This window comes from Schistocerca nitens, chromosome 11, assembly GCF_023898315.1.
Source record: "Schistocerca nitens isolate TAMUIC-IGC-003100 chromosome 11, iqSchNite1.1, whole genome shotgun sequence".
Lineage (NCBI taxonomy): Eukaryota > Metazoa > Arthropoda > Insecta > Orthoptera > Acrididae > Schistocerca > Schistocerca nitens.
The window spans coordinates 12,221,459-12,249,222 of NC_064624.1; the positions used below are offsets into that span (position 1 = coordinate 12,221,459).

Here is a 27,764-nt window from a genome sequence, read left to right on the forward strand (position 1 = left end):
ATTTTCTTTCTGGTAATAGTATCGGCACATATATGCAGTAATTTTACTTTATGGATGAAATTTAACTACTCTCTACAAAAAAAAGGAGAAGAAAAGTCTGTGGTAAATATAAAGGAATAAAGCTTCTAAATAGTTCTTACAAACTCTAACAATAAATAGTGACAGTAAAATGAGAAAGATAGCTTATGCACTTGTAATAGAGGAGTAAAATGGCTTTAGAAAGAGTTGATCTTGTAGTGACTGTGTTACCACTGAACTGCAGTAAATAGAGAAATGACGAGAATACAACCTGCACACTCACATCACATTCATAGAGTATGAAATGCTTTGAACAGACTGAACAGTTGCAAGACTTGGAACATCATCAAAAATGAGGGTCTCCAAGACATTTAATACAAGTAATACAGAGTTTAAACAATGGAAAATCCACGCTGGAATGTAAAAATATTATGAAAAGGAAAGTTGCTACTCACCATATTGCAGAGATGTGCGTCGCAGATAGGCACAACAAAAAGACTGTCACAAATAAAGCTTTCAGCCATTAAGGTCTTCGCGAACAATAGATGACAGACTGTGTGTGTGTGTGTGTGTGTGTGTGTGTGTGTGTGTGACAGTCTTTTTGTTGTGTCCATCTGCTACTTAGCATCTCCGCTTTATGGTGGGTAGGAGCTTTCCTTTTCATAATATTAATACAGAAATTATGATAAATACAGAGAATGAGAAGACAGGGCCAACAAAGATCAACAGGGGAGTTTGACAAAGGTGTAGCCTTTCACACACTCTACTCAATATATACCAAGGTGACATTCTTAGACCCTGGAAATGAGAAGTTGAACAATTTCCGGGCACACACATAGTTAATCCATTCTCTACCAATATCCAAATAATTATTCACAACAAAGAAAACGACTTCCAGTTAGTAATACATCACCTAAACGAAATAAGAAAGGACGTACATCTAAAAACTTCAGTAAAAACTAAGTACAATGGAACTTCGATTTTACATTCTCTGGGCAATTCTATGCCATAAATTAGCAGCCCCTGTGAAAAATCCACAGGATTACATCTAAAAATTCTCCAATTTAAGTTTCTTCCTAGTAAGGTTTATCTCGATTCTACGTTCTTATCCGACGTCTCGGTTGACTTTGTCCCATTTCCTGTCTGTTGACATTTGATGTGACCGAACGAGTTGTAAGCGCCACAAAAGACAGACTGTTCACACAGTGGGCGGTCGTGGAGTTAAGGGAATATTTTAGGCCACTGTGGAGAGGAGACACGTGAGAGAGGAAATGCTGGTGCAATGCAGGATCAGTTTTGCCCACATAACTTGCAATGTTTTGCTTCTCTGCACAATTACGATGCAAATGCTGCTAGGTTGCAGCAGCAACGGAGGAAGGGGACAGTCGGCGCGAAGAGTTCTGGACAGGGCCAATACGTGACGAAGGGGTCTGGCCACCAGCTTCTCTCGTGCCACTTACAACTCAGTCTCATCTTTTTGCACGTATTTCGGACGTACTGTATCCAGCAACAATGTCGGTCGTCAACCTTTAAATTGAAACACCGAGTTCCGAAGAACACGCTCGGTCAGAATCGGGGAAATGTAATACGAGATTAACGGCACCACAAAGTGTACAGCTGCTAAAACTTTCATTTTAGAAGCTCTCACGAAATGATGAAACAGTATTTACACTGGTGACTATGTAACGCAAGCCGGTGTAGTCGTGTAAATTAGTGTCGATTAGACTTCACACTACTTTTTGCAGCTGTGATGTCACTAGTGAGCTTTCGACTATTGATTTTTGTGAGCACCTGTGAACTACCACAGTGTGTACTGTGGGCATTTCGCTTATTCATTTTGTAAGGGGTCCGTAGGCCCTTACTATAAGTTTGCACTCGGCACAGGTCGACAGGGCAACCTATCGATAGTGTCGTGTGGCGAGAGCGAGTGTAGAGTTGAGTAAGTACTCCCGTGTGGCGGGCCGAGCTGTGCGGAAGCCAGCAGTTGTAATGCAAGGTTTACCGACAAAGGGAGTGGCCATCGACGCGGTTTAACCCCTTTGTGTTAGAATAATACGGGAAAGTGATAAACTATAATTACGAGAGTGATCAGTGATATTTTTGTGCCGATATCTGTGGTTTCGCGTCTACCGCACCGGCATCATTTGGATTGCAGTGATTCTATTTAGCGTGCGACGATAATGAATAGCGAGGAAGCCTGTGCTGAGATTAGCCGTTATTAAAAGTGTATGACGAAGGCAGTGGCTGTCTCCTTTTTCTTGTGTTTTAGAGACGAATATAGGTTCTTGATTAATGAAGCTGTGTTGGCGTTCTTCTTGTCACCAGACATTTCATTATTACAGCATTTGAGAAGGACAAAATGGAATGTAACAACTCCGTAGCAGTCCATTCCGATTGCCAGCCCCATTAGGTACACGGTCACATTAATTAATTATTATTTGGGCTGCTATCAGATCCCGATCGAGCGGGATACATAAATCGGACTTGTTACAATTTCCTTTGTGGAGTGTGTAGCACAGTATGCCGTTTCAAAGCAGTGACACATTGAAAATGTATCACAAAAATGTCACCTTATCATTAAATACCAGTTAATAAAGCACCAAAGACACAAAGCTTCAAGAGAAATTATGATAACTGAGACGAGACAAAATTTCTACGATTTATCTGTAGCATAAGAAATAACGTCACGGTCTACAGAGTTAGACGTAGTAAGTTCGCATCCTTCTAACTTTTTTTCCACCTTAGCACTGTTAACACGTTCTGGGACTTCGTTGTCAAAATAATACGAGTATGTTCTGCAATATTCGATCTAGTTTAACATTTCTGTCTGGTTAGAAAACAAAGGATGAAATAAATATTTGGCTGTCCATTTCAGAATATGTTGTGATTTCACAGATCATTTGTGGCTGCCCTCACAGTGCCACTACATCCTGCAAAAAGTTGTGTGAAATGTACTCAATCCTTGACACACAAAGTGAGCTCGCCTGCTCGATGTCTACAAGCGACACACTAACGTCGCTGCACTCGCGTCACCAGATTACGCTGCGCTGCCATTGGCTACAGAAGGGAAAGCCCCCCTCCCAGTTATATTCTGGCAACTTTCACTGTACTTCACAGTTGTCGGTTTGCTTTTTTCTGGGTGAGCACAAAGGAAAGATCTCTCAAGAGCGCATGTTTTGTCATACCACTCGTGGTCGTAGTATGTCGGAAAATAGCTAGATCACCTTGTATCCAGATGACAATTTCAAATTTTTGAGGAGTTTTTGCTTGCTGTTACACATCTGCCATTTTTTAATAACTGATGAAATTCATTACAACAAATTATTGTATAAACATTGTATTGTACATTTAATTTCCTTCATTTATACAGGTTTTATACAATGTATTGAATAGGATTAGGATTTTTAATCGAGTACACTAATTACAAATGTTTTTGCTTGTATTTTGGGGGTTTTAATGTTTTCCTTGAATCTGCAATTTCCCCAATTTTGCATTTTTTAGATATGGACTGCACAAAAACTTAAAATAGGGCTTTCATTGTAATTTCCTTCAAAGGATAATTTTATAGTTCACTCAAAAGTGGTACTAGACGAACTGCCAATAAAACTGGTGTCACATCTTCAGGTGGCCAGGCTGTGATATTAGCAACGATCACAGAAACGGTGTTACTGATAAATGAAACAAGTATCATGTGATATGTGGCACAATACACAGAACACTGAGTCACAAGACAGGGGAGGATACAGAGTTAAAATTTTACGAAGTAATGGCTATCACTACTCCAATATATGGGAGCAGATCTTGAACAATAACTAAAGAAGTCAAAAGAAGAACACATTGGCGGAAATGAGACATTTGAGGAAAGTTAAAGGGTGTAACCTCAGAGGTCAAATACAAAACCTATTGCAAGAGAAGAACTTACTTTATACTGTAACAGTAATAAAGATAGAGGCAGGATCCATAAAATGGAAACAACAAATCAACACAATGGGGAAAAACAGATTAGACAAACAAGTATTCAGTTATAAAGCAATAGGAAACACACACAGACACAGAGAGAGAGAGAGAGAGAGAGAGAGAAACAGATGGCTTTGGTGTGGACAGAACTAGCTGTTAGCCTACTCCATGAAGTGAAGAAGAAACAGAAGTAGTTAAAGAACAGCGTCAATTTTACAATGTTCCTCTACTTTTGCATTGCAAATGATCAATGACAACAACAACAATTTTAACTATTAGTCTTTAAAGTCACAGTTTCTAAGTTGGCACTTAGACTCCCATGTTCTGATCGGCGGCAGCCGGGGAAACTTTGTGCTCTAGTGATTAGCACTATTAATAGTCTATACACAAACAACATAATTGTTACACAAATGAAAAACATAATCAAATGCGAACAAACACAAAGGGGTAAGAGAGGGATGCTGTATCATCTGTATTTCTTCTTGGTGTAACAATTTTAATGGCCAGTAGAGCAATACAGACTGCCCTATTGTTCCGTGCATCGGTCGGCGGTGAATAAGAAAATTGTGAGAAAAAGAGCTGAGTTTCAGTGACAAAGCCACATTTCGTATGTGTGGAAAGGTGAACTGTCGAAAGGTGTGTCTGGCGCACAGTAACTTCGTGTGAAATTGAGGATCACATTTGTTATTCACCTAAACTTAATGTCTTTAGTGTGTCGTCTTCTGCAAATGCTTAGAGACAATTTTTCTTTGAGAAGAAAACTGTGCTTGGTTACGTGTGCCTGGACATGCTGCAGCAGTGGCTTATGCCACAATTACAGCAAGACAGAGGAGACTTAATTTTTGCAACAAGACGGTGCTTCACCGCAGTTTCTTTCAGACATTCAACCACTGAACTGCCTCAGCACACCGGATAGCCTTCCCATCGCGACTCTCCCTTCTCCGGCACCCCTACGGTCGCCGGACTCTGTGCGATTCTTACCTCGTGGGGTTATGTCGAGGATCACGTGTTCCTCCCTCCGTTGCCACTTAATTTGGAAGAGTTGCGAGGAATTAATGCAGTCACACTTTTAAGTGTGACATTTTGGGACGTGTAAAACAAGAGATCGATCATCGTACTGAAGTTCGCGACATCAGGACGGTGCCCGTATTGAGCAGCTGTAATGTCAGTTGAAAACTTCGAAAGATACTTTATCCCGACACATTTCTGTTTTCTGTACAGCTTTTACTTTTCACATAGATGTCTTTGGAAACACCAGAGTTACTTACAAATAACTGTGCGCATTGTGGATGCACGCCTCTGAGGTGTTCACTGTCAACGATGATGGAGAGATTAAAATTAAAATGAAAATATGAAATATACATCAGTTTCCTACCTGTAGTTTTCCAGATACACTGGTCTGTTGAGAATTCTCACTCTCCTCCTGTTCCGAATTGTCACTCTCCTCCATCTTTATTGTCACACAATCCAATTCCTGTAACAACAACAAACACCTTCATTTAATTCCTGTGCAGAATGCCAGAGTGGCATAGAACTGGGACACACAGAACACTGATGTGTGCAAGTGCTACGTTTGGGAACTGTCTACGGTTAAGGTCAGTCGTCGCATCCCACAAAGCGAGTCACACGAGACCGATAAAAAGCCCTTCTGAGAAAGGGTTGCAGTTGGGCACGTAATAGGCAATCTGTAAAGGAACACGTAAAATTGTTATTTATGTAAAACGTCAGCTGTACTTATATTTCAATTGTTTATATTTACCTTCCTGATTAGTTATACAATTAGTTTTACTGGAAGATAAAGTAATTAAAAGTTACAGCTAACTGGAGCCACGACAATCTCATATAATTGAAAAACATTATCAGCTACTGAGCTGCTGGTAAGATATTGTTGCTACTCATAAGGAAGCAGACATTCACAACTTTCTGAAGACATATTAAGGACTGTCTGAAATTAAGTAACTTACAAAATAAGTAACATTAATAGTTCACACCCTCAAAGTTCAGGTCGCCTATTTTACTTTAATGACTGCAACATTCTAAACTTTGACAATATAATTTCATTGCTGTATCTTTCTTTAATTAGATAACGCCTCTCACTAATTAATTCAGTCAGTAATTAATATTTCAAATATTTTTGAATCATAAAACATTTATTTCAAGACGGATGCCATACTCGTATATACGCAATTTCACATAAAGTGTAAGAATAATGTCTGATATACTTTTGTTGATTACTAACTTGAAACATTTTTCGTACACCAAACAATAGTGAAGTTTTATAGTCCATGCAAAATAGTAAAATCTAACCTAGCAGAATATGAAGACATTAAGAGTTTCAGAAATCAAATCACATTTTCATGCCTGTCTTTGAATAGCTACATCTCATCCCAAATCGCCAGTCTACGCCCGGAGATCATAAAAGTAGCACTGTAATGATGTCGGTTCGATCGAGAATCTGCGACCGGCAAGATCCCTGTTTCATTTAAAGTGTAATTCTGTACCATAAGATAACAAAAATGTGTGCCAAATATGTTTGTAAGTAATCTGAAGCTCAGAAACGTCTTCGTATCTCAAAATCTTGGACGAGCTAGTAAATACACTTCCTAGGACTGTCAATATCTGCAAACTGGTTTTCCTCCGGACATGTCTGCAAAGGAAGAAGTGTGTAGAAGGTGCCCCAGGCCTCGAACAAAAGTAATTTTTATTATTTAAAGTTTACGAAGAGTTCACCTATTTTGTCCATCACCTTCCAGCTCACGTGACAACAAACGCAGTGGAATAGGGGGGACCGTTGTCAGCAAAGCCGCACTGACAATCGAATCGTATCGGCAGAGCACGTGACTGGTGAGACAGAGGGTCCCAGGACTGTAACTGGAAAGTATCACTCTCTCTTCCGTTCAGAGTCACCGCCAGTTCCTCCATCTTTAAAGTTTCCCTTCTCCTTCGAGATGGGTCCAAGGTTACCGGAGTTACCTTCTCTCGCCCCCCCTGACAGACCTCGCCACGTAAACACGATGAGCAAATAGACTGGTACGGATTCTTTTTCTGAACCTGAACACTGTGTATTAATTACAAGCCGATACTGCTTTCCAATCTCGACTACATCTCCGGGGGCGCGTACAGATGTGCGGCCCTTTACCTGTATAACGTGTAAACTGTTAAACTGGAACGTCCCATACACTACGGCACAGTGCAAATAAAGTGGGATGAACCACTTTTGAAATCCATTTCTTTTTCAATCTAATCAGTTGGAACTACACTTCACAGCATCAGTTTTCTGGGTACATTTTTACGACAGCAAGATACGTTTCAGATTTTGCCAAAACTGAGTGCAACATGTAACTACAGGCAAGAGGTCAGCCAGTGTCCTGATTTTGCTGTGTTCCAACTCAACATTCAAAAACTAGCTGCAACCGCTCTGTCGATACCTAACCGATTCCCTCTGGCTGAAATTTCTTTGATTCTGTTAAGTAAATTTTGTGCATATTGGAAAATAATAAAAACTGCTTGAAAATTAATGCTTCCATCCATACATTTTTAAAATATATTTCTTGATCTGTTGTGGCAAATGATTATAGTTTTTGATTTTGTTTCCCCACATTAAATACACTGTAGCTAATGTTGTTAGTGGACAGTCAGAACCAGCTTTTATTTGAATTGAGATGATTGCTCACAGAAGCCATCTTTCACAAACCGTAATCTTGAGTCAGGTACCCTGTTTCTCATACAAGACCTTATTATATCAATACAAATAATTTAAAGCAATGGATTAATGTGTACACACACACACACAGTCTGGATAAAAATTTAACTACAGATTCACATTACACATATCAAGTGCTACTGTTTGAGATTACTGGTAACATGATATTAAATTATAATTTTTGGTAAAATATAAGAGGTGATTACAAAGTTTACATTTGAGGGTGTTGCTACAGCATACACGCAATGTACCGTGACTCCAAAGTCAGTATACGAGCACCGACACGTAAGCAACGGAGTAGTGCAGCGTTTGAGCCTTTCTGATGTGTGTGTGGTAAGTCTGGAAATGCAAACTGTGGCAACATTATTACCAAATGCATCCAAACACGATCAATGTGTGCTTATTCGTATATCCGTCAGAGAACAAAGAGTGTGTGTGGGGCAGCACTTGTGTCAAAAGCCACTAATGCGGAACGGTGCACGAAGTTCAAGTGCCGGTCGCAATTCGACACGAGGTGCCGGTCAATCTGGTAGGCCAGCCTCTTCTGCAGAAGTCACGCCGACTCCATTGGGAGACACTTGAGCGTCTGCCCTATAGTCTCGGTCTCTCCCCGAGTGATTAACACGCCTTCAGTGCCTCGAAGGGTCGAAGATTCCTGTTAGACGGGTGTGTGCAGCACGACACGGTGTTTTACGAAATGATTATCTTCAACGTAGTGGGTCAGTGGGACGACTGCCTCGATGCTCAAGTGACGTTGCCCGGCTGACATAAAAATTCTAGAGAGCGAGGCTTTTGAAAGGAAACTTGTTCGCCCTTAAAAATAGCAAATTTATTTATTTTTTTTTTTCCCCCGAAATATTTCAGACACTAACTTCTTCGTGTCAACTGGGATCAGTCTGTAACACATAAATATGATCTTCATGCATACACAACCAGAACTCTATGAGAAACTCCCATTTATGTTATGAATCCATGAATTACATAGAAAATTGCTATAAATCTCTGTTAACAATAGTTTATTTTCCCCAATGGAAAAATTTCATTAATTAGTAAATTACTTTTTCGTCATCTTCCCACCATTCCCCTATTTTCTCCCCTTCTCTTTCTAACTGTATTCCCCGCTCCTTACCCACTGAACATTAATTTTTTATTTTATTTTTTATTTGTCCACTTCTTAACTTCTTTGTCCCACTGTCAATTTCTGTGCCTGTTTAATTCACCTTTAATTCACACTCTAAAGCTTCCATCATCTTCTAACCGAGTTGCACCAGGGCTTCAAGGGGTAGTCCCGCGTTTTAGTTATCACCTCAAAAAAAAAAAAAAAAAAAAGAGGTTATATAATTAATTATTTGTTTGCTGACTGCAGGTATATATCTGCAGTGCTGGTATACACTGGATTACCAGCAGCACAGAATTGCAGCATGCTGCTGGAAGAGGCAAAATAACATGGTGCAATCCACTGGTAAAGCAGAACATTGTATAGTGAAGTGTTTCTGGCAGCAGCAGAAAAGTTGCAACTCTGCCCATACAGATGGCTTCCTCAGCTGTCAGGAATGGCCCAATACAGATGCAATGTTTAGAAAAGTCAACCAGAACCGTGGGTCAGGGGAGACTTACTGGTAAGTCCTCCACACTCTTCACTCCATTCTATTGAAAACTGTTGCAAGTGATAGCAGAATAATGCGAGTGACTTTAGAAATTTTACTATTCGTAACATCACTTTCTTTACATGTTCCGTGCCATAAATTTTAGCACAAAGTCCTCCTTCATGTAGAGAACAATGAATCCCATCTGTTGATCATTGTAATTTTTGCTCTTTCATTGCCAACTAAATCTGTAGATTATTTCTGCACAATATTATAATGTCGCTTCATAGCAAATCTGCAACACTCGATGCTTATGCAAATTGCAAAATCTCGTCCTTCCCTTCTATCGTTGCGACTCATTTTGAAGGGCTCGTAACAGTAGATAGCTAGACTGCCTGTTTTCTGCAAACAGACACCTGACCTGTGAACGACCTCCGCCCCAAAATTCTACCGAACTTCAGAGAGTCGCGCCGACCGGAACGAGCCACACCGGAATACTAAGTGAAATGTCGCGCTCCTCTGGCTACCTCCACGAAGGACGGAGCAAAGCCGAGACAGCACGGGCCTCAGCCCGCCGGTGGTCCGCACACGTGAATTTCGGCACGCCGTGGACGGCTCCGTAGCAGATGGTAGCTCCCGACGGTGCAGTTCTCCAGACCATCACTGGTGGGTGGGCTATCAGTACCAGACAGGCTGTGAGGGAAAACATTGTTACTCCGTCTGTCTGTAATTTTTCTTCTCCGAGTATTTTTTAATAGCGACATAGCCAGTGGAAGACTTAACTGGAGGTAGTGATAAATGTTTAAAATTACCTTACAGTTGAAAAATGATTCCTATCTGTAACTAAATATGAACTGGTGATATATGGGGTAATTTGTTACGGTTTCATCAAGGCTAGATGTTACAGTGTAATAACCTACCCCGTGTCACATGCATTTCTTGTAACACATTTCCTTGTGAAGGCAATGTGAGAAATTTCAAAAAGAAGACAAAAAGCAACACAACACCGAAAGAAGTAAATTATAATGAAATGAACACCCTTAGCTGCTTACAGGCGTTGACATACGTCAACGGAGACAGATGAAAATGTGTGCCCCGACCGGGACTCGAACCCGGGATCTCCTGCTTACATGGCAGACGCTCTATCCATCTGAGCCACCGAGGACACAGAGGGTAGCGCGACTGCAGGGATTTATCTCTGGCACGCCTCCTGCAAAACCCACATTCTCAACATATTGTCCAGCGCTACATTCACAGCCCATTATACTCATTACTCGCAGTGTGTTGCCGATTCCCGTAAGAGTTCGGGCACTGTTTGTGCATTCACACAGAAGAAGAAGATGGTCAAGTGGCCGGTGAGCCTTAACTATATATATACTAAGATGGTATCTGTTCTTTCGGACATGTCCGAAAGAACAGATACCATCTTAGTACATATACTGAAAGTAGTGGCAAACGAAGTAATGTCAGCTTACCAGTAATGTGGGGTGTGCGAGTAGACCACCACCTACGGGTACACCCTAGGTAATGGTGTAACTGACACAAAGGCTACTCACATCGAGAAGCACAATCGCAAACACTGCTCGACGTCCGAAATGAACCACATGAAAGGTGGTCACCCTTTACAACCACTCGATTTAAATAATCGGACCTTCAGTCCGGGTGTTACAATTGGACTGCGAAGAGATGTCTAGATCGAAGGACAATTGTATTGCACAAACTGCTGAGAAGGAGTGCACCGACACCATCTGTCTTCGAGAACTCCATACAAATAATGCGAATGAACTCAATGACAGGCGGGTTTCAAGACAGCAACCTATGCCTCGTCTAGCACACGCAGTTCGGCAATCTACGTAAAGGATAATCTGATTGAATTTTGTGCAGAGCCTGTGGTTTGTACTCAAGATGGCCTGGAAATCTTAAAACTCCAAAACATAATCATTGTTTTGTTATACAAGTCTCCTAAAGTAAGATGGCCCAACCACAACATAACCACTGTGCCTCACCCTGCCATATACACGGGCGAGCTGTATACGTAGACAACTTCGATGGCCGTCATACCTCCAGGGGAAATGCATCTAACGACAGAGATGCTGAGACGGTGGTGAAATTGACGGAAGCTAACGACCTGCAACTACTATATGATGCCAAAGAAAGTCAAACTTTCCACTAGGCTAGGTGGCAGAAAGACCTCCGTTTCGTCAATAGAGACCAACTTGGCAGCCCAATGCCCTCTTGCCATAAAGTGTTAAACAGTTTCCCCTAAGAGTCAGTGTAAGCCTGTCGGCCTCACGATAAGTCTTCAAGTGCCGATCATTAAAATGTCCAAACTACATAGTAGGAATGATCATCAAAATAAAATAAGAGAAATCAGAGCTCGAACAGAAAGGTTTAGGTGTTCGTTTTTCCCGCGCGCTGTTCGGGAGTGGAATGGTAGAGAGATAGTATGATTGTGGTTCGTTGAACCCTCTGCCAAGCACTTAAATGTGAATTTCAGTGTAGTCATGTAGATGTAGATGTAGATGAGAAGTGCTACATTGGCCTTCACCTATTCTACCACAGAATACTGCACTGCAGTGCGGTATAAGAGCCACCATACCTATAAAGTCGACGTACAGCTAAATCGAGCAATGAGCATCGTGTCGGGCACACTAAAATCCTCTCCCACTGCGTGGCTTCCGATCCTAGCCAATATCGCACCACCTCAACTCCGCAGGACAGCCACGGCTCGAGAGGAGTGGTTAATAGTTATCAGCATCGGCCAGGAAAACTACCAGCCATCCACAAAACTTCACAAGGTGCGACACTTAAATCTGGACAAATGAAATAGTTTTTAAAAGCAAATTTATTAAAAAGAAAATACAAATGAAAATCCTTTTACATTTAAGTAGTGGTATCTTTCAAGAGTAACATCACTCGACGTAGCCCCCTTCGGCCACAATGTCCACCTCTAATCTCATACCGAAGGGATCGTACGCATTCTTTAAAACGGCGCTGTCCGTATTAACCGATGCTGCTTCAATAGCGGTGTGCAGAGATGTGAGATCAGGGTAGCCGTCTTATCTGTAACTCTTTCGACATCGCTCGAAACGTAGTAATCGAGGGGGTTCAAATACGTGCTATTCGGGTGCCAGAACTCCTTCGACCAGAAAATGTCGACATTATCCGAGAGCCAGTTTTGGACTAAATGGCTCGTATCGGCCGGTGCACTGTCCCATTGAAAGACATATCTCCCAGAAGCCACAATTACCACCCACGGGTTCACAACATTCGTGAAAACTTTCAAATAAACTTCTTTCGTGACAGTTTGCCGTATTCAAAGAAATGTGGTGGCACAATATCACTCTAACTGGACACGACACCCAGACTTCTCCAAAGCACTATACTCGGCCACAATACAGTAAAAAGTTGATCTCGGGTACCTGAAGGTTCAAACTCTTGCAGTGGGTCAACACCCAGCAGAATGACATCTGATAATCACAGTTCTTTGGTTGAAGGTTCAAACTCTTGCAGTGGGTCAACACCCAGCAGAATGACATCTGATAATCACAGTTCTTTGGTTGTACTACACACTTGTCCGTAACATCTCTGCCATTTTGAGGTTCTGACTGTCTACTTGATGACTACGGCTTTCCAGAAAGCCAATCGTGACCTCTGGCAGATCTACGATATGGCGCGAAATTCAAATTGAAATTTGTCCGGATTTAAGTCCCGCACCCTACTCCACCAGATCGTCTTAGGTCTCGTCGCCCTATCAGGAGAACCACCAATTTGGGAGACAACCACGACATTACTACCAAATGGACTGAACATGTTGCCAAAAATACAGAAATTAAGAACATGGACATTATCCCACAAGCAGCAGACAGAACTCCAGAAATGGATCCACCCCGTCGAATATTGAACTGCCCGAAACAGTTTAGAGTAGGCACCGGTAGAAGTCTAGACACGCTGTTCAAATGGAGCACGGAAAGCTCACCAGAGTGCAACTGAGGAACACCGAATCAGAGCACGGACCACAGCTAAATGAGTGCCCCAGCAGATCATTCCCAGATGGCATCACAGAGCCGCACTCCGCATCTCCAGCAGAGCGATGCTTTGCTGTCTGATCTGGATATAACTGTTTATGTTAAAGCTTCTTGTTTACCCTTTTAATGCACCTGTTCAGACTATGTATATCTCATGCCCAAATGTCTACATTTTAACTGTCTTAACTGACTATACAGTATATCTGTAACTGTTCATTTTAAGTATCATATGTTTTAGGTAATATCTACATACTTAACATACATGTGCTTGGTGCTAGTCATTGTTGTTAGGTAATGTTTTGTCTTCTGTAATTTTTTTATTTCTCATGTGAAAATATATGTGTAAAAACAAAACAGACTTTTCTATACTACTGACATCTAATCACTTGTAAGAGAAAAACAACAATAAATACTACAAAAATATAACATTTTTATCAATATGCAAAAGGCTACATTATATGTAACAACTTACCCCACCCACTGTAAAATCATGTTCCATTGGGCATGGCTGGAAATTGTGTCCAGTCAGTGATATTCCTGATTGCTGAGCATGAGGAAAAAAGTGAGGTGAATCTATAATAATGTATAATGTATTTCACATTAAAATAATTCTAAAACTTTCTTGTGCAAAAATCATTGAAAAATGTTGTAAAAACTACTCCCATTCTCCTCTACTTGGTACGTCCCTTCACGAAAGCAAGCACTGGCCAGGCAGTCTACCTCCTTTATAATTGGAAGATGAAGCCTCTTTCTTCCACATATAACTGACAGGCATGGATATTACCAGAACATTACTTTAATAAGTTTCAGTTGCAAATTACGGACACAAATTATTTACAGTATAAGGGAAAGACTTGTACAATACAACATGGGGAAGGTGAGTTTCAGTTTGGGAGAAATGTAGGAACACACAAGTTAATACTGACCCCTTACTTTATCTCATAACCCAGGTTCAAGGACGGCAATCTATTTTTATAGCATTTGTAGATTCTGAGAAAGCTTTTAATACTGTAGGCTGGAAAAAAACTCTTTAAAATTCTGATGGCAGCAGGGCTAAAATACAGCAAGCACAGTGTTAGGCCTTTGAGTGTGTAAATCATGGAATTCTTTTAGATAAGCTAAATCATTATGATTTGAGGGGGTCAGTGCACAAATAATTTAATTCATACTTAACTGGTAGAATGCAGAAAGTTGAAGTAAGTGGTTCATGTAATGTTAAAACAACAGCTGATTCCTCAAACTGGGGGCCTATCAAGTACGGGGTCCCACAGGGTTCAGTCTTAGGTGTTTTACTGTTCTTGATATACATACATTCCACATCGATGAAGATACAAAGTTAGTTCTTTTTGTTGATGATACAAGTATAGTAATAACATCCAAAAACCAAGAACTAAGTGATGTAATTGTAAATGATGTTTTTCACAAAATGATTAAGTGGTTCTCAGCAAACGGACTCTCTTTAAATTTTGATAAAACACAGTATATACAGTTCCGTACAGTAAATGGCACAACTCCAGTAATAAATATAGACTTTGAACAGAAGTCTGTAGCTAAGGTAGAATTTTCAAAATTTTTAGGTGTGTCTATTGATGAGAGGTTAAACTGGAAGCAACACATTGATGGTCTGCTGAAACGTATGAGTTCAGCTACGTATGCTATTAGGGTTATTGCAAATTTTGGTGATAAGAATCTCAGTAAATTAGCTTACTATGCCTACTTTCATTCACTGCATTCGTATGGCATCATATTCTGGGGTAATTCATCGTTAAGTAGAAAAGTATTCATCGCTCAAAAACGTGTAATCAGAATAATTGCTGGAGCCCACCCACGGTCATCCTGCAGACATCTATTTAAGGATCTAGGGATCCTCACAGTAACCTCACAGTATAATATATTCTGTTGTGTCACCGCCAGACACCACAATTGCTAGGTGGTGGCCTTTAAATCGGCCGCGGTCCGTTAGTATACGTCGGACCCGCGTGTCGCCACTGTCAGTGATTGCAGACCGAGCGCCGCCACACGGCAGGTCTAGAGAGACTCCCTAGCACTCGCCCCAGTTGTACAGCCGACTTTGCTAGCGATGGTTCACTGACAAAATACGCTCTCATTTGCCGAGACGATAGTTAGCATAGCCTTCAGCTACGTCATTTGCTACGACCTAGCAAGGCGCCATTACCAGTTACTATTGATACTGTGAATAATGTACCGTCAAAACATTCACCATTAATGGATTAAAGTTAAGTATTCCACCAGCTACGTCCGTTTTTTCTAAATTCTAATTTCCTTGTCCTGTTCCAGACCTCACGCCAGCCTGCGTGAGCTAAAACGCGTGCCTTTCGGCTTGCTCTAGTAACACGGTGTTGGCTCTCCTGCCAAGCACAACATATTCACTTATGAAATTTGTTGTTAATAATCCAACCCAGTTCAAAAGTAATAGCAGTGTGCATAGCTATAAGACCAGGAGAAAGGATGATCTTCACTATGCAGGGTTAAATCTGACTTTGGCACAGAAAGGGGTAAATTATGCTGCCACCAAAGTCTTTGGTCACCTACCAAACAGCATCAAAAGCCTGACAGATAGCCAACTAACATTTAAAAATAAATTAAAAGAATTTCTAGAAGACAACTCCTTCTACTCATTGGCTGAATTTTTAGATATAAATTAAGGGGGGAACAACAACAACAACAACAACAACTTAAACATTAGTGTCATGCAATATTTTGTGTAATGTAATATCTTGTACAAACATCTTTTATTAACCTGACACGTTCCACATCATTACGAAGTGTCGTATTCATGATCTATGGAACAAGTATTAATCTAATCTACTTACAACTTGTACAGAAACCAGACTACAGTTGAGACTAAAAGTGAAAGGGCATAAAAAGGGAGCAGTGGTTGAGAAGGAAGTGAGACACGATTGTAGCCTTTTCCTGGTGTTATTCAATCTGTACACTGAATAAGCAGAACAGAAACCTGTGGAGAAACGTGGAAAAGGAAATAAAATTTAGAGAGAAGAAATAAAAGCTTGGGATGTCTGTTGAGGACATTGTAATTTTGTCACACAGGGTAAAGGACATGGAAGGAATGGAATGGATCATGTCTTTGAGAGTCATTATGGGATAAAACTGACAAAAGCAAAACGAGGGTAACGGAAAGTCGGCAAATTCGACTGGCAGCGCTGAGTAAATTACATTAGGAAATGAGGGACTACAAGAAGCAGACAAGTTTTGATATCTGAGCAGCAAAGTAACTGACGACGATCATAGCAATGAGAATATAGAGAGTACAATGAACAGAAATTTGTTAACAAAGTGTTATGACGCCTTTGGAGAAGGAATTTGTCTGGAAAGTAGCCCGTACAGGTGTGAAACACGAGTGATAAGCAGTTCAGACAAGAAGAGAATAGTGCGGTATAGAAGAATGCTAAAGATTAGATGGGTACATCACAAAACTAATGAAGAGGTACTGAAAATTAGTTTACGGCAGAATTGGAGAAAAGAAAGGATCGATCGATAAGACACATCTTAAGGCATCACTAAATTGTCGGTTTGGAAATGCAGGAAACTGTGTGGTACAAAACTGTAGATGGCAACAAAGGGATGAATACAGTAAGCAGGTTCAGAAGGAAGAATAGTTATACAGGGGGGAGGATGCTTGCAGAGACAGCTGCATCAAACCTGTCTTCAGATCAAAGACAAGGATAACAACAACAAACATGGCAAACTTTTACACAAACATACTTCTGCTAAGGGTAACCAAAGCAACAAGCACGCTCGTGTTGCCTTCCTACCTTTTGTCGCGCGTTTGCAGGTAGCTCAGTGTTCATTCTTACACAGTTCTGCTCCTGTAACATAAACAGAAATTACTGTTCTTCCATCTAAGCAAAGTAGCCAGGACAAAATCTTTAATACATTACTGTTTTCTGCGTGCTAATGGGTCAGATCCGACAACAGTATGTAAGAGTCACAACGAGCAATGAACAAATACACTTACGTTGGCACAGAGACCAGAAATATTAAGGTGTATGACCATAAATTATTAACTGGATAAGTTTCTCATTCCATGGGGTCAATTTAATATTGTTAGAAGCCTCCACAGATATGGATATTGATCTGTAAGTAATATGTATGAAAACTCCGAGTACAGAATCACAGCTTTTAGGGGGCTGGGGGCTCATTTTTCAGATCCGACCAGTGGCCACTTGTATAGCCATTAAAATATCTGGGTTACTGTAGTTATGTTACAATATTATGAAAAGGAAAGTTGCTACTCACAGCATAGCAGACCTGCTGAGACGCACAACAAAATGACTGTCACAGATAAAGATTTCGACCGGTAAGGTCTTCGTCAAAACTAGACCCCCCCCCCCCCACACACACACAAATGAACTCACCCACACATGACTGTAGTCTCAGGCAATGAAGGACACTGCGAGCAGCAGCACCAGGGCAAGATGGGAGTGCCGATTGGGTGCAGATAGTAGGAGGCGGGGGTGGGGAGGGGACGGGGAAGGACAGAAGGGTAGGAGTGGCGGACAGCGAAGTACTGCAGGTTAGACGGACGGCAGGCAAGACGTGCGGAGGAGGTGTAGCAGAAAAGAAGAGATGTACAAAAGGAGCTGGATGGGTGAAGACAATGACTAACGAAGTTTGAAGCCAGGGGGTTATGGGAACACAGAATGTATTGCAGGAAAAGTTCCAACCAGTGCAATTCACAAAAGCTGGTGTTGGTGTTAAAGGTCTGTGTGGCACAGGCTGTGAAGCCGTCATTGACATGAAGGATGTCATGTTTGGCAGTGTGCTCAGCAACTTCAGGGTCCACTTGTTTCTTGCCACAGTTGACTGTGGTCGTTCATGCAGACAGACAGCTTGTTGGATGTTACGCCCACATAGAATGCAGCACAGTGGTTGCAGCTTAGCTCGTAGGCCACCTGACTTGTTTGAAAGATAGCCCTGCCTTCGATGGGATAGGTGATAATTGTGACCGGGCTGGAGTAGGTGGTGGTGGGAGGATGTATGGAACAGTTCTTGGACCTAGGCCTATTACAGGGGTATGAGCCATTGGGTAAGGGATTGGGAGCAGGGGTTGTGTAGGGATGGACGAGTATATTGTGTAAGTTAGGTGGACGGAGGAATACCACTGGGGGAAGGGTGAGCAGGACATTTCTCATTTCAGGGCTCGATGAGAGGTAGTCCAAACCCTGGCATAGAATCTAATTCAGTTGCTCCAGTCCTTGGTGGTACTGAACCTTTCCTCCAGAAGCCACAGCCCCACAGAAGTATCAGTCCTTTCCAAAGGCTTCACCTTTTGTCTCACTCCCAAATTCAATCACACAGGACTTCTGAAGGACCTCCTCTCCTTCTCCCAGGCCCTACAGTGGAAACAATGTTTTGTCACCAACCCTACCCATCAGACTCGAACAAAGACCAATGTTGAACCCAAATCCCCCAACGTGCAAACTAACCTTACATCCACAGAAAGAACCGCAGTCCACCATCTAAAAACTGATCCCAGCCTTATAATCCTATCTGTGGACAAAGACTCCACCACTGTTGTTTTGAACTGCAATGATTACCTGGCAGAAGGACTCTGCCAGCTGTCAGATACTGCCATGTACAAATCTTGCCACAGTGACCCCATTCCAGAAATCCAGCAGGATCTCCCATCACTCCTCAGATCTTAGGCCCATCCCAGAACCTCTCCCCGGAGTCCATCTCTCTGCTCACCCTTTCCACTCCCTGCACTCCTATCTTCTACATGCTTCATAAAGTCTGTAAACCCAACCACCCAGGATGCCCCATTGTGGCCTGTTGCTGTGCCCCCACAGAGAGAATCTCTGCTCTCATAAACCAACACCTTCAACCTATTACCCGGGAACTACCCTCCTATATAAAAGATACCAACCATTTTCTCCACCAGCTCTCCACAGTTCGTGTCCCTTTACAACAGGGTGCCCTGCTCGTCACTATTGATGACACCTCCCCTTAACACTAACATCCTCAATCCCCACGGTCCTACCGCTACTGAACGCTACCTTTCCCAATGCTCGACGGATTCCAAACTGACCACCTCCTTCCTAGTTGCCGTGACCAACTATATCCTCACCCACAATTACTTCATCTTTGAAGACATTACCTACAAACAAATATGGGGTACAGCTATGGCCACCCCCGCATGGCACCATCCTATGTCAACCCATTCGTGGGTCAATTAGAGGAGTCCTTCCTAAACACCCAGAATCCTAAACCTCTCACCTGGTTCACATTCACAGATGACATCTCCACAATCTGGATCAAGGGTAAGGACACCCTATCCACATTCCTCCAGAACCTCATCTTCTCCCCCATTTGCTTCACCTGGTCCTACTCAACCCAACAAGCCACTTTCCTAGATGTTGCCCTTCACCTGAAAGATGGCTACATCAGTACCTCCACCCATATCAAACCTACTAACCACCAACAATACCTCCACTTCGACAGCTGCCACCCATTCCGTACCGAGAAGTCCCTTCCGTACAGCCTAGCCACCCGTGGTCGTCGCATCTCCGGTGACGAGCAGTTCCTCTCAAAATATACCGAGGGTCTCACTGAAGCCTTCACTGACCGTAATTATCCTCCCATCCTTGTACAAAAACAAATCTACCCTGCCTTGTCTTTCCAGTCTCCAAATCACCTCCCAAAGTCCCACAGTCCCGCCACAGAGGAGCATTCCCCTCGTAACTCAGTATCCCCCCAGGACTGGAGCAAGTCTATTACCTTCTCCGCCAGGGTTCCGCTACCTCCCATCTCGCCCTAAAATGAGAAATGTACTGCCCACTATCCTTCCCACCCCTCCTACCGTGGTATTCCGCCGTCCACCGAACCTACACAATATACTCGTCCGTCCTTACACGACCCCTGCTCCCAATCCCTTACCTCGTGGCTCAAACCCCTGTAATAGACCTAGATGCAAGACCTGTCTAGTACATCCTCCTACCACCACCTACTCCAGTCCGGTCACTAACATCACCTATCCCATCAGAGGCAGTGTGAAACCAGTCATATGGCCTACAAAATAAGCTGCAACCACTGTGCTGCATTCTATGTGGGCGTAACAACCGACACGCTGTCTGTCTGCATGAATGGCCACAGTCAACTGTGGCAAGAAACAAGTGGACCCTGATGTTGCTGAGCACACTGCCAAACATGACATCATTCATGTCAATGACTGCTTCACAGCCTGTGCCATATGGACTCTTACCACCAACACCAGCTTTTCTGGATTGCACAGATGGGAACTTTCTGGCTTCAACCTTTGTTAGTGTCCTCACCCATCCAGCCCCTTCCCTGTTCCCATTCCAGCACTACACAGCCATCATTCCACCATCACACCAAGTCTTTTTATTTCTCTCCTTTTCTGCCCCCCCCCCCACCTATCCCCTGCTGTCTGTGTGACCTGTGGCACTTACTGTCCACCACCCACCATACTATACTATCCCTCCCCCTCCCCTACCTGCCTCAGCCCCCTCCTATCTGCACCCAATCGCCACTCCCATCATGCACTGGTGCTGCTGCTCGCACTATGGCCTCAGTTGCTTGAGACTGCAAACGTGTTATCTGTGACAGTCTTTCTGTTGTGCTATCTGTGACTCAGCACCTCAACTATACAGTGAGTAGCAATTTTCGTTTCATAATATTTTTAGATTCCATCCTGGATTTTCCACTGTTTGTAATTATGTCACAGTATATTAAGCAAGGTTTGAACAACAAACCTGAGCTGGCACCCAAACAAATTGTGCGAGTTGATTAATTCCATTCACAAAAGATTTTAACTGGGCTGAAATTAATGCTCAGCTAATGACACCATTTGTATGCGCACTGTTCAAATTTTACATAATCCACCACATTTAAATAACTCTCGACTGGAGTGAGGTTGATGGTTCAAAGTCGGACCACTGGTGTATCTGACCTCGGTCTTCTAACTGAATAAAGTGGACACAGTCTAAAGTGAATCAAATAAAAAAAATGCATTAATATGATAAAATTTGAATTTTCACTTTCCAAAATCTGGCTTCAACATAAACAAAAACACGTTTTTTTATGTGCACTATTTCTATGTTTTGAACTTTTGTGACTCAGTTCAAATTTTTGTAACGAGGTACAAAAGTACATGTAAATAATGCAATTCTATCGTTTTGTTATAGATTATTCACTGCCACGATATAAGCAACATGGTTTGAGAGACAATAAAAAATAGCTATAGCGGATCAGTCATTGCCTGAGTCAACAAAAATCTACATTGGTTGCCAAGCTATGGCAGTCAAATGTCAAAATTATGGTAGAGTAAAAGTTGGGAATCAGAATAAAAATTGCTCCTATCGTAGCACAAAGAAAGACAAATATGTCCGAAGTAGAGTTAGGGAGGTAAAAGAAGGGAACTAGCTTTTGACTTATCTGGCAGTTTCAAATGCATTTAAATCAGAACATCCCAACATATTCACATTTTTTTTTTTTTTTTTTTTTTTTTTTTTTTTTTTTTTTTTTTTTTTTTTTTTACGAGTTAGCCCTCCTTTCCCAGTGCAAGGTGTTGGCACGCCTCCATATTCCTATTTACTGACTAGAGTCACTGGTCCTGTGCCCAAAATCCAGAAGATTCATCAGCCACAGAAAACAATACACACGATGATACGGCTGAAGAGCATACGTGTAACAGATAAAGAAGTTTTTCTGTGGGGACAACATTTTTGGGGATGGGTACATTATATTACAGACATGGGTATCAATACTAAAACCTAAAAATCATAGAATTTGATGGGATGTTTTGATTTATATGTCTCTTAAGCTGCCAGATAGGTCAAGAATCTAGTTTCCTTCTTTTACATCCCCAACTCTGCCCCGGACATATTCACCTGTTTTGTGCTGTGATAGGGGCAACTTCCATCATGGTATTTATATTGGCAAATATTTGTAGTAATAATTACTTTGGGTTAAAGGTTAAAAGTTTTCTCTACAAAAAAGGAGGAGAAAAGTCTGTGGCAACTAAAGAACAATAAGCCTTCTAAATGTTTCTTACAAACTCTACACAGAATTAACAATAAAATGAGAAAGATAGCTTATGCACTTATAAAGGAGGAATAAAATGAGTTTCAAATGGGATGATCTTTTAGTGCAGCAGATAGAAAAATGACAAGAATACAACTTGGACCCTCACATCACATTTGAAGATATGAAAAGACTTTCGATAGAGTGAAAGGATCCAAGCTTTGGAACATCACGGAAAAACATGCATATTAGAGACATTTAATACAAATAATAAAGAATTTGTAACATCACAAAGAAATTATAATAAATACAGAGAATTAGGAGACAGATCAATAGAGATCAACGGAAGAGTGTGACAAGGGTGTTGACAAGGGTGTAGCCTTTCACCCATTCTATTCAATATACATCTAGACAACATTTGTAGACAGAGGAATGGAAAGTTAAACATGTCACATTATTATCACTGGGTGTATACGTGGACAAGGAAAAATAAAGTCCCAGATTTTTCCTGGATTTCCCGATTAAAAATACACTTCTTTCCCAGTGAAAATACACTTTTTCCGTGTTAAGGGTAACAGTAAAACTTATCAATTCTATGAATGGTTAAGGTTTTATATACCGGTGTAGAACTTGCCGGCACTTTAGAGAGAGAGAGAGAGAGAGAGAGAGAGAGAGAGAGAGAGAGAGAGAGAGAGAGAGCCTCCATATTTTCATATTACAAAAGTATAAATTCGAATTCCACCAAACACAGCACGTTAGAGTCCAAAGCATTGAAACTGACATTGTGGTGTGTCTCGGAAGGCCAATCATAGCTCGTTTGACGTGATCTCACCAGCTGACGACAGCAGATATTCAGAGCTCAGGACACGAGATGTACTCAGCCAATAGCATCACTGTTAAGTAGCGCGAACAGGAAAAGTTAATGGTTTAAATTAATATACACAGTGTACATATAGCAAACATATAATATTGGTCTTTTTTTGCATCTGTTACACTTTAAGATACATCACATAAAAATGTGCCAGTAAAATTTTGATCTTCTGGGCTCGAAATTCTTCTAAGTGGCTGGCCCTCAAAGTGTTAAGTTTTAAATGAGATTCAAATGCTCTGTCATTTAAGAAATTCATCTTGCGTAAAAGAAAATTTTGAAACTAATGCTTCTCAAACCACCATTTTCTCGAGACCTGTTGGAAACTGGCTCGTTTCAGCAGCTGCCAGAGAGCGTCAGAAAACAGGTGTTAATGCGTGTGCGCAGCTACGATGACGTACGAAGCCCACGTGTTCGTACCACAGCCTAACATTATGTTACACTGTGGTTTGTACATATAAAGCATTAATTTACATTAAGTAATAAAAGGAAAAGGACATGAGAGGATACTCCAAGAGCATCAGAATTTGGTAAGCCATTCTAAAATGCATAATTCGGCTTACAGTGCACATTCGTATGTCCAGATTCACAGTGAAGTAGGCCCCAACCTGATATTAAGCTTTTCAATGTGATTTTCGAGACGTAAATTTTTTTGGCGTACCGGTGTTGTACTATCTCATATTAGGTTCTTTATTATGGCATAACATATGTACCATAAGATGAAAATGTGCACTTGAAATTCAGTGCACAGTTGAAACTAGCAAACATTTTGGACTGACACACTGTGTTTCCAATAAATCGGCTGCCTCTGTGAAAAAGATTAAAAAAGCCAAATTTCTTTAGCAACAAAAATAACTTCATTCTTCTGGAAGGTGCTTAATGCTTGACAGCAAAAAACCTGGAAATAAAATAAAATCAGAAAACAAACTAATAACATATTTTAGCTTTCTGTAATTCACTTGATAGCTCCAGGCCACAGAAATCTGTTTTGTTTTCATTTGACGTGAGTGCTTGAAAGAAGAGGAAACAGCAAAATCACTAACAGCCACGCTTAAGTAGCCACAAGGGGGAGAAGATACTGCTGATAAGTGACTCAACTACACACGTGTGTGGGCCCGCTGGAAAGTGCTCAAACAAACCTACTGCAAACAATTGTGACGGAAGCAGTTTGTTGTTATGAAGTACTGTGCAGTCGTTGTCCTAAAGCCTCTGATACATTTTGCTGATGACAGACGTTAGAGTATCAGTTCTTACCAGCCAAATTTACAAAATTTTAACTCAAAACTAAAACACTGAAATATTCCCAGTTTTCTCCCAGATGAAAAAATTCCCGGGATTTTTCCTGGTTGTCCCAGGGCATACACACCCTGTATGAGAGCACACATACATAAATACTCCGTGTGTATATATAGTTAATGATATGAATATAATAGAGGGAAACATTCCAGGTGGGAAAAATACACTCCTGGAAATGGAAAAAAGAACACATTGACACTGGTGTGTCAGACCCACCACACTTGCTCCGGACACTGCGAGAGGGCTGTACAAGCAATGATCACACGCACGGCACAGCGGACACACCAGGAACCGCGGTGTTGGCCGTCGAATGGCGCTAGCTGCGCAGCATTTGTGCACCGCCGCCGTCAGTGTCAGCCAGTTTGCCGTGGCATACAGAGCTCCATCGCAGTCTTTAACACTGGTAGCATGCCGCGACAGCGTGGACGTGAACCGTATGTGCAGTTGACGGACTTTGAGCGAGGGCGTATAGTGGGCATGCGGGAGGCCGGGTGGACGTACCGCCGAATTGCTCAACACGTGGGGCGTGAGGTCTCCACAGTACATCGATGTTGTCGCCATTGGTCGGCGGAAGGTGCACGTGCCCGTCGACCTGGGACTGGACCGCAGCGACGCACGGATGCACGCCGAGACCGTAGGATCCTACGCAGTGCCGCAGGGGACCGCATCGCCACTTCCCAGCAAATTAGGGACACTGTTGCTCCTGGGGTATTGGCGAGGACCATTCGCAACCGTCTCCATGAAGCTGGGCTACGGTCCCGCACACCGTTAGGCCGTCTTCCGCTCACGCCCCAACATCGTGCAGCCCGCCTCCAGTGGTGTCGCGACAGGCGTGAATGGAGGGACGAATGGAGACGTGTCGTCTTCAGCGATGAGAGTCGCTTCTACCTCGGTGCCAATGCTGGTCGTATGCGTGTTTGGCGCCGTGCAGGTGAGCGCCACAATCAGGACTGCATACGACCGAGGCACACAGGGCCAACACCCGGCATCATGGTGTGGGGAGCGATCTCCTACACTGGCCGTACACCACTGGTGATCGTCGAGGGGACACTGAATAGTGCACGGTACATCCAAACCGTCATCGAACCCATCGTTCTACCATTCCTAGACCGGCAAGGGAATGTGCTGTTCCAACAGGACAGTGCACGTCCGCATGTATGCCGTGCCACCCAACGTGCTCTAGAAGGTGTAAGCCAACTACCCTGGCCAGCAAGATCTCCGGATCTGTCCCCCATTGAGCATGTTTGGGACTGGATGAAGCGTCGTCTCACGCGGTCTGCACGTCCAGCACGAACGCTGGTCCAACTGAGGCGCCAGGTGGAAATGGCATGGCAAGCTGTTCCACAGGACTACATCCAGCATCTCTACGATCGTCTCCATGGGAGGATAGCAGCCTGCATTGCTGCGAAAGGTGGATATACACTGTACTAGTGCCGACATTGTGCATGCTCTGTTGCCTGTGTCTATGTGCCTGTGGTTCTGTCAGTGTGATCATGTGATGTATCTGACCCCAGGAATGTGTCAATAAAGTTTCCCCTTCCTGGGACAATGAATTCACGGTGTTCTTATTTCAATTTCCAGGAGTGTATATCTAAAAACAAATATGATGTAACTTAAGCTTTCGCAGTGTATACCTGTGCCTTTTTCCCCCTCAGGTAAGTCTTTCCGCTCCCGGGATTGGAATGACTCCTTACCCTCTCCCTTAAGCAGCCCATACACAGCTGGACCGGTCCGCCGACCGACCCGTTGAGAGGGTTGGCACCGACCGGCTCGCCTGTATTTGAGATCGACAGGAAGTGAAAAATGGCTAAGCAGGGATGGCTAGAAGTCAATTGTAAGGATATAATAGAGGCATATATCACTAGGAGTAAGATAGACACTGCCTACAGGAAAATTAAAGAGACCTCTAAAGAGAAGAGAACCACTTGTATGAATATCAAGAGCTCAGATGGAAACCCAGTTCTATGCCAAGAAAGGAAAGCAGAAAGGTGGAAGGAGTATATAGGGGGTCTATACAAGGGTGATGTACTTGAGGACAATATTATGGAAATGAAAGAGGATGTAGATGAAGATGAAATGGGAGATATGCATGAAAAATTTGACAGGGCACTAAAAGACCTAAGTCGAAACAAGTCCCTGGGAGTAGACAATATTCCATTAGAACTACTGATAGCGTTAGGAGAGCCAGTCATGACAAAACTCTGGTCTGGTGAGCAAGATGTATGAGACAGGTGAAATACCCTCAGACTTGAAGAAGAATACAATAATTCCAATACCAAAGAAAGCAGGTGTTGACAGGTGTGAAAATTACTGAACCATCAGTTTAGTAATCCATGGCTGCAAGGTACTAACACGAATTCTTTGCAAGTGAATGGAAAAACTGGTAGAAGCTGACCACGGGGAACATCCAGTTAGATTCCGTAGAAATGTTGGAACATGTGAGGCAATACTGACCCTATGAATCATCTTAGAAGATAGAGTACGGAAAGGCAAACCTATGTTTCTTGCATTTATAGACTTGAGAAAGCTTTTAACAACATTGATTGGAATACTCTCTTTCAAATTCTCAAGGTGGCAGGGGTAAAATACAGGGAGCGAAAGGCTATTTACAATTTGTATACAAACGAGATGGCAGTTATAAGAGGTGAGGGGGCATGAAAGGAAAGCAGTGGTTGGAAAGGGAGTGAGACAGGGATGTAGCCTATCCCCGGTGTTATTCAATCTGTATATTGAACAACCAGTAAAGGAAAAAAAAAGAAAAATTTGGAGTAGAAATTAAAATCCATGGAGAAGACATAAAAACTCTGAAGTTTGCCGAGGACAATATAATTCTGTCTGAGACAGCAAAGTACCTCGAAGAACAGTCGAATGGAATGGACAGTATCTTGAAAGGAGGATATAAAAAAACGAGGATAATGAAATGCAGTATAATTAAATCAGGTGATGCTGAGGGAATTAGATTAGGAAACGAGACAAAGTAGGTGAGTTTTGCTATTTGGTGAGCAAAATAAGTCATGATGATCGAAATAGAGGGGATATAAAATGTAGACTGGCAATGGCAAGAAATTCTGAAGTAGAGAAATTTGATAACATCGAGTGTCAGGGAGTCTTTTTCTAAAAGTATTTGCAGAGTGTAGCCATGTACGGATGTGATACATGGGTGATAAATAGTTTACACAAGAAGAGAATAGAAGCTTTCGAAATGTGGTGCTACAGAAGAATGCTGAAGATTGGATGGGTAGATCATGAGACTAATGAGGAGGTATTGAATAGGATTGGGGAGA

General features: G+C 42.2%; 1 protein-coding gene across 3 annotated transcripts in view; it reads right to left on the bottom strand.

The window, feature by feature from the left end:
- Positions 1–27,764, bottom strand: part of LOC126213520 (zinc finger protein 436-like) — a 189,674-nt gene that overhangs the window by 103,997 nt on the left and 57,913 nt on the right. For 2 of the 3 annotated variants that reach the window (XM_049941353.1, XM_049941351.1), the window contains exons 3-5: positions 17,087–17,140; positions 13,765–13,836; positions 5,351–5,449 (exon numbers count right to left, since the gene is read on the bottom strand). In XM_049941353.1, coding sequence (XP_049797310.1) covers positions 5,351–5,449; positions 13,765–13,836; positions 17,087–17,140 — 225 coding nt within the window. The remainder of the gene's footprint in view (positions 1–5,350; positions 5,450–13,764; positions 13,837–17,086; positions 17,141–27,764) is intronic. The other variant, XM_049941352.1, reaches the window with a different exon arrangement.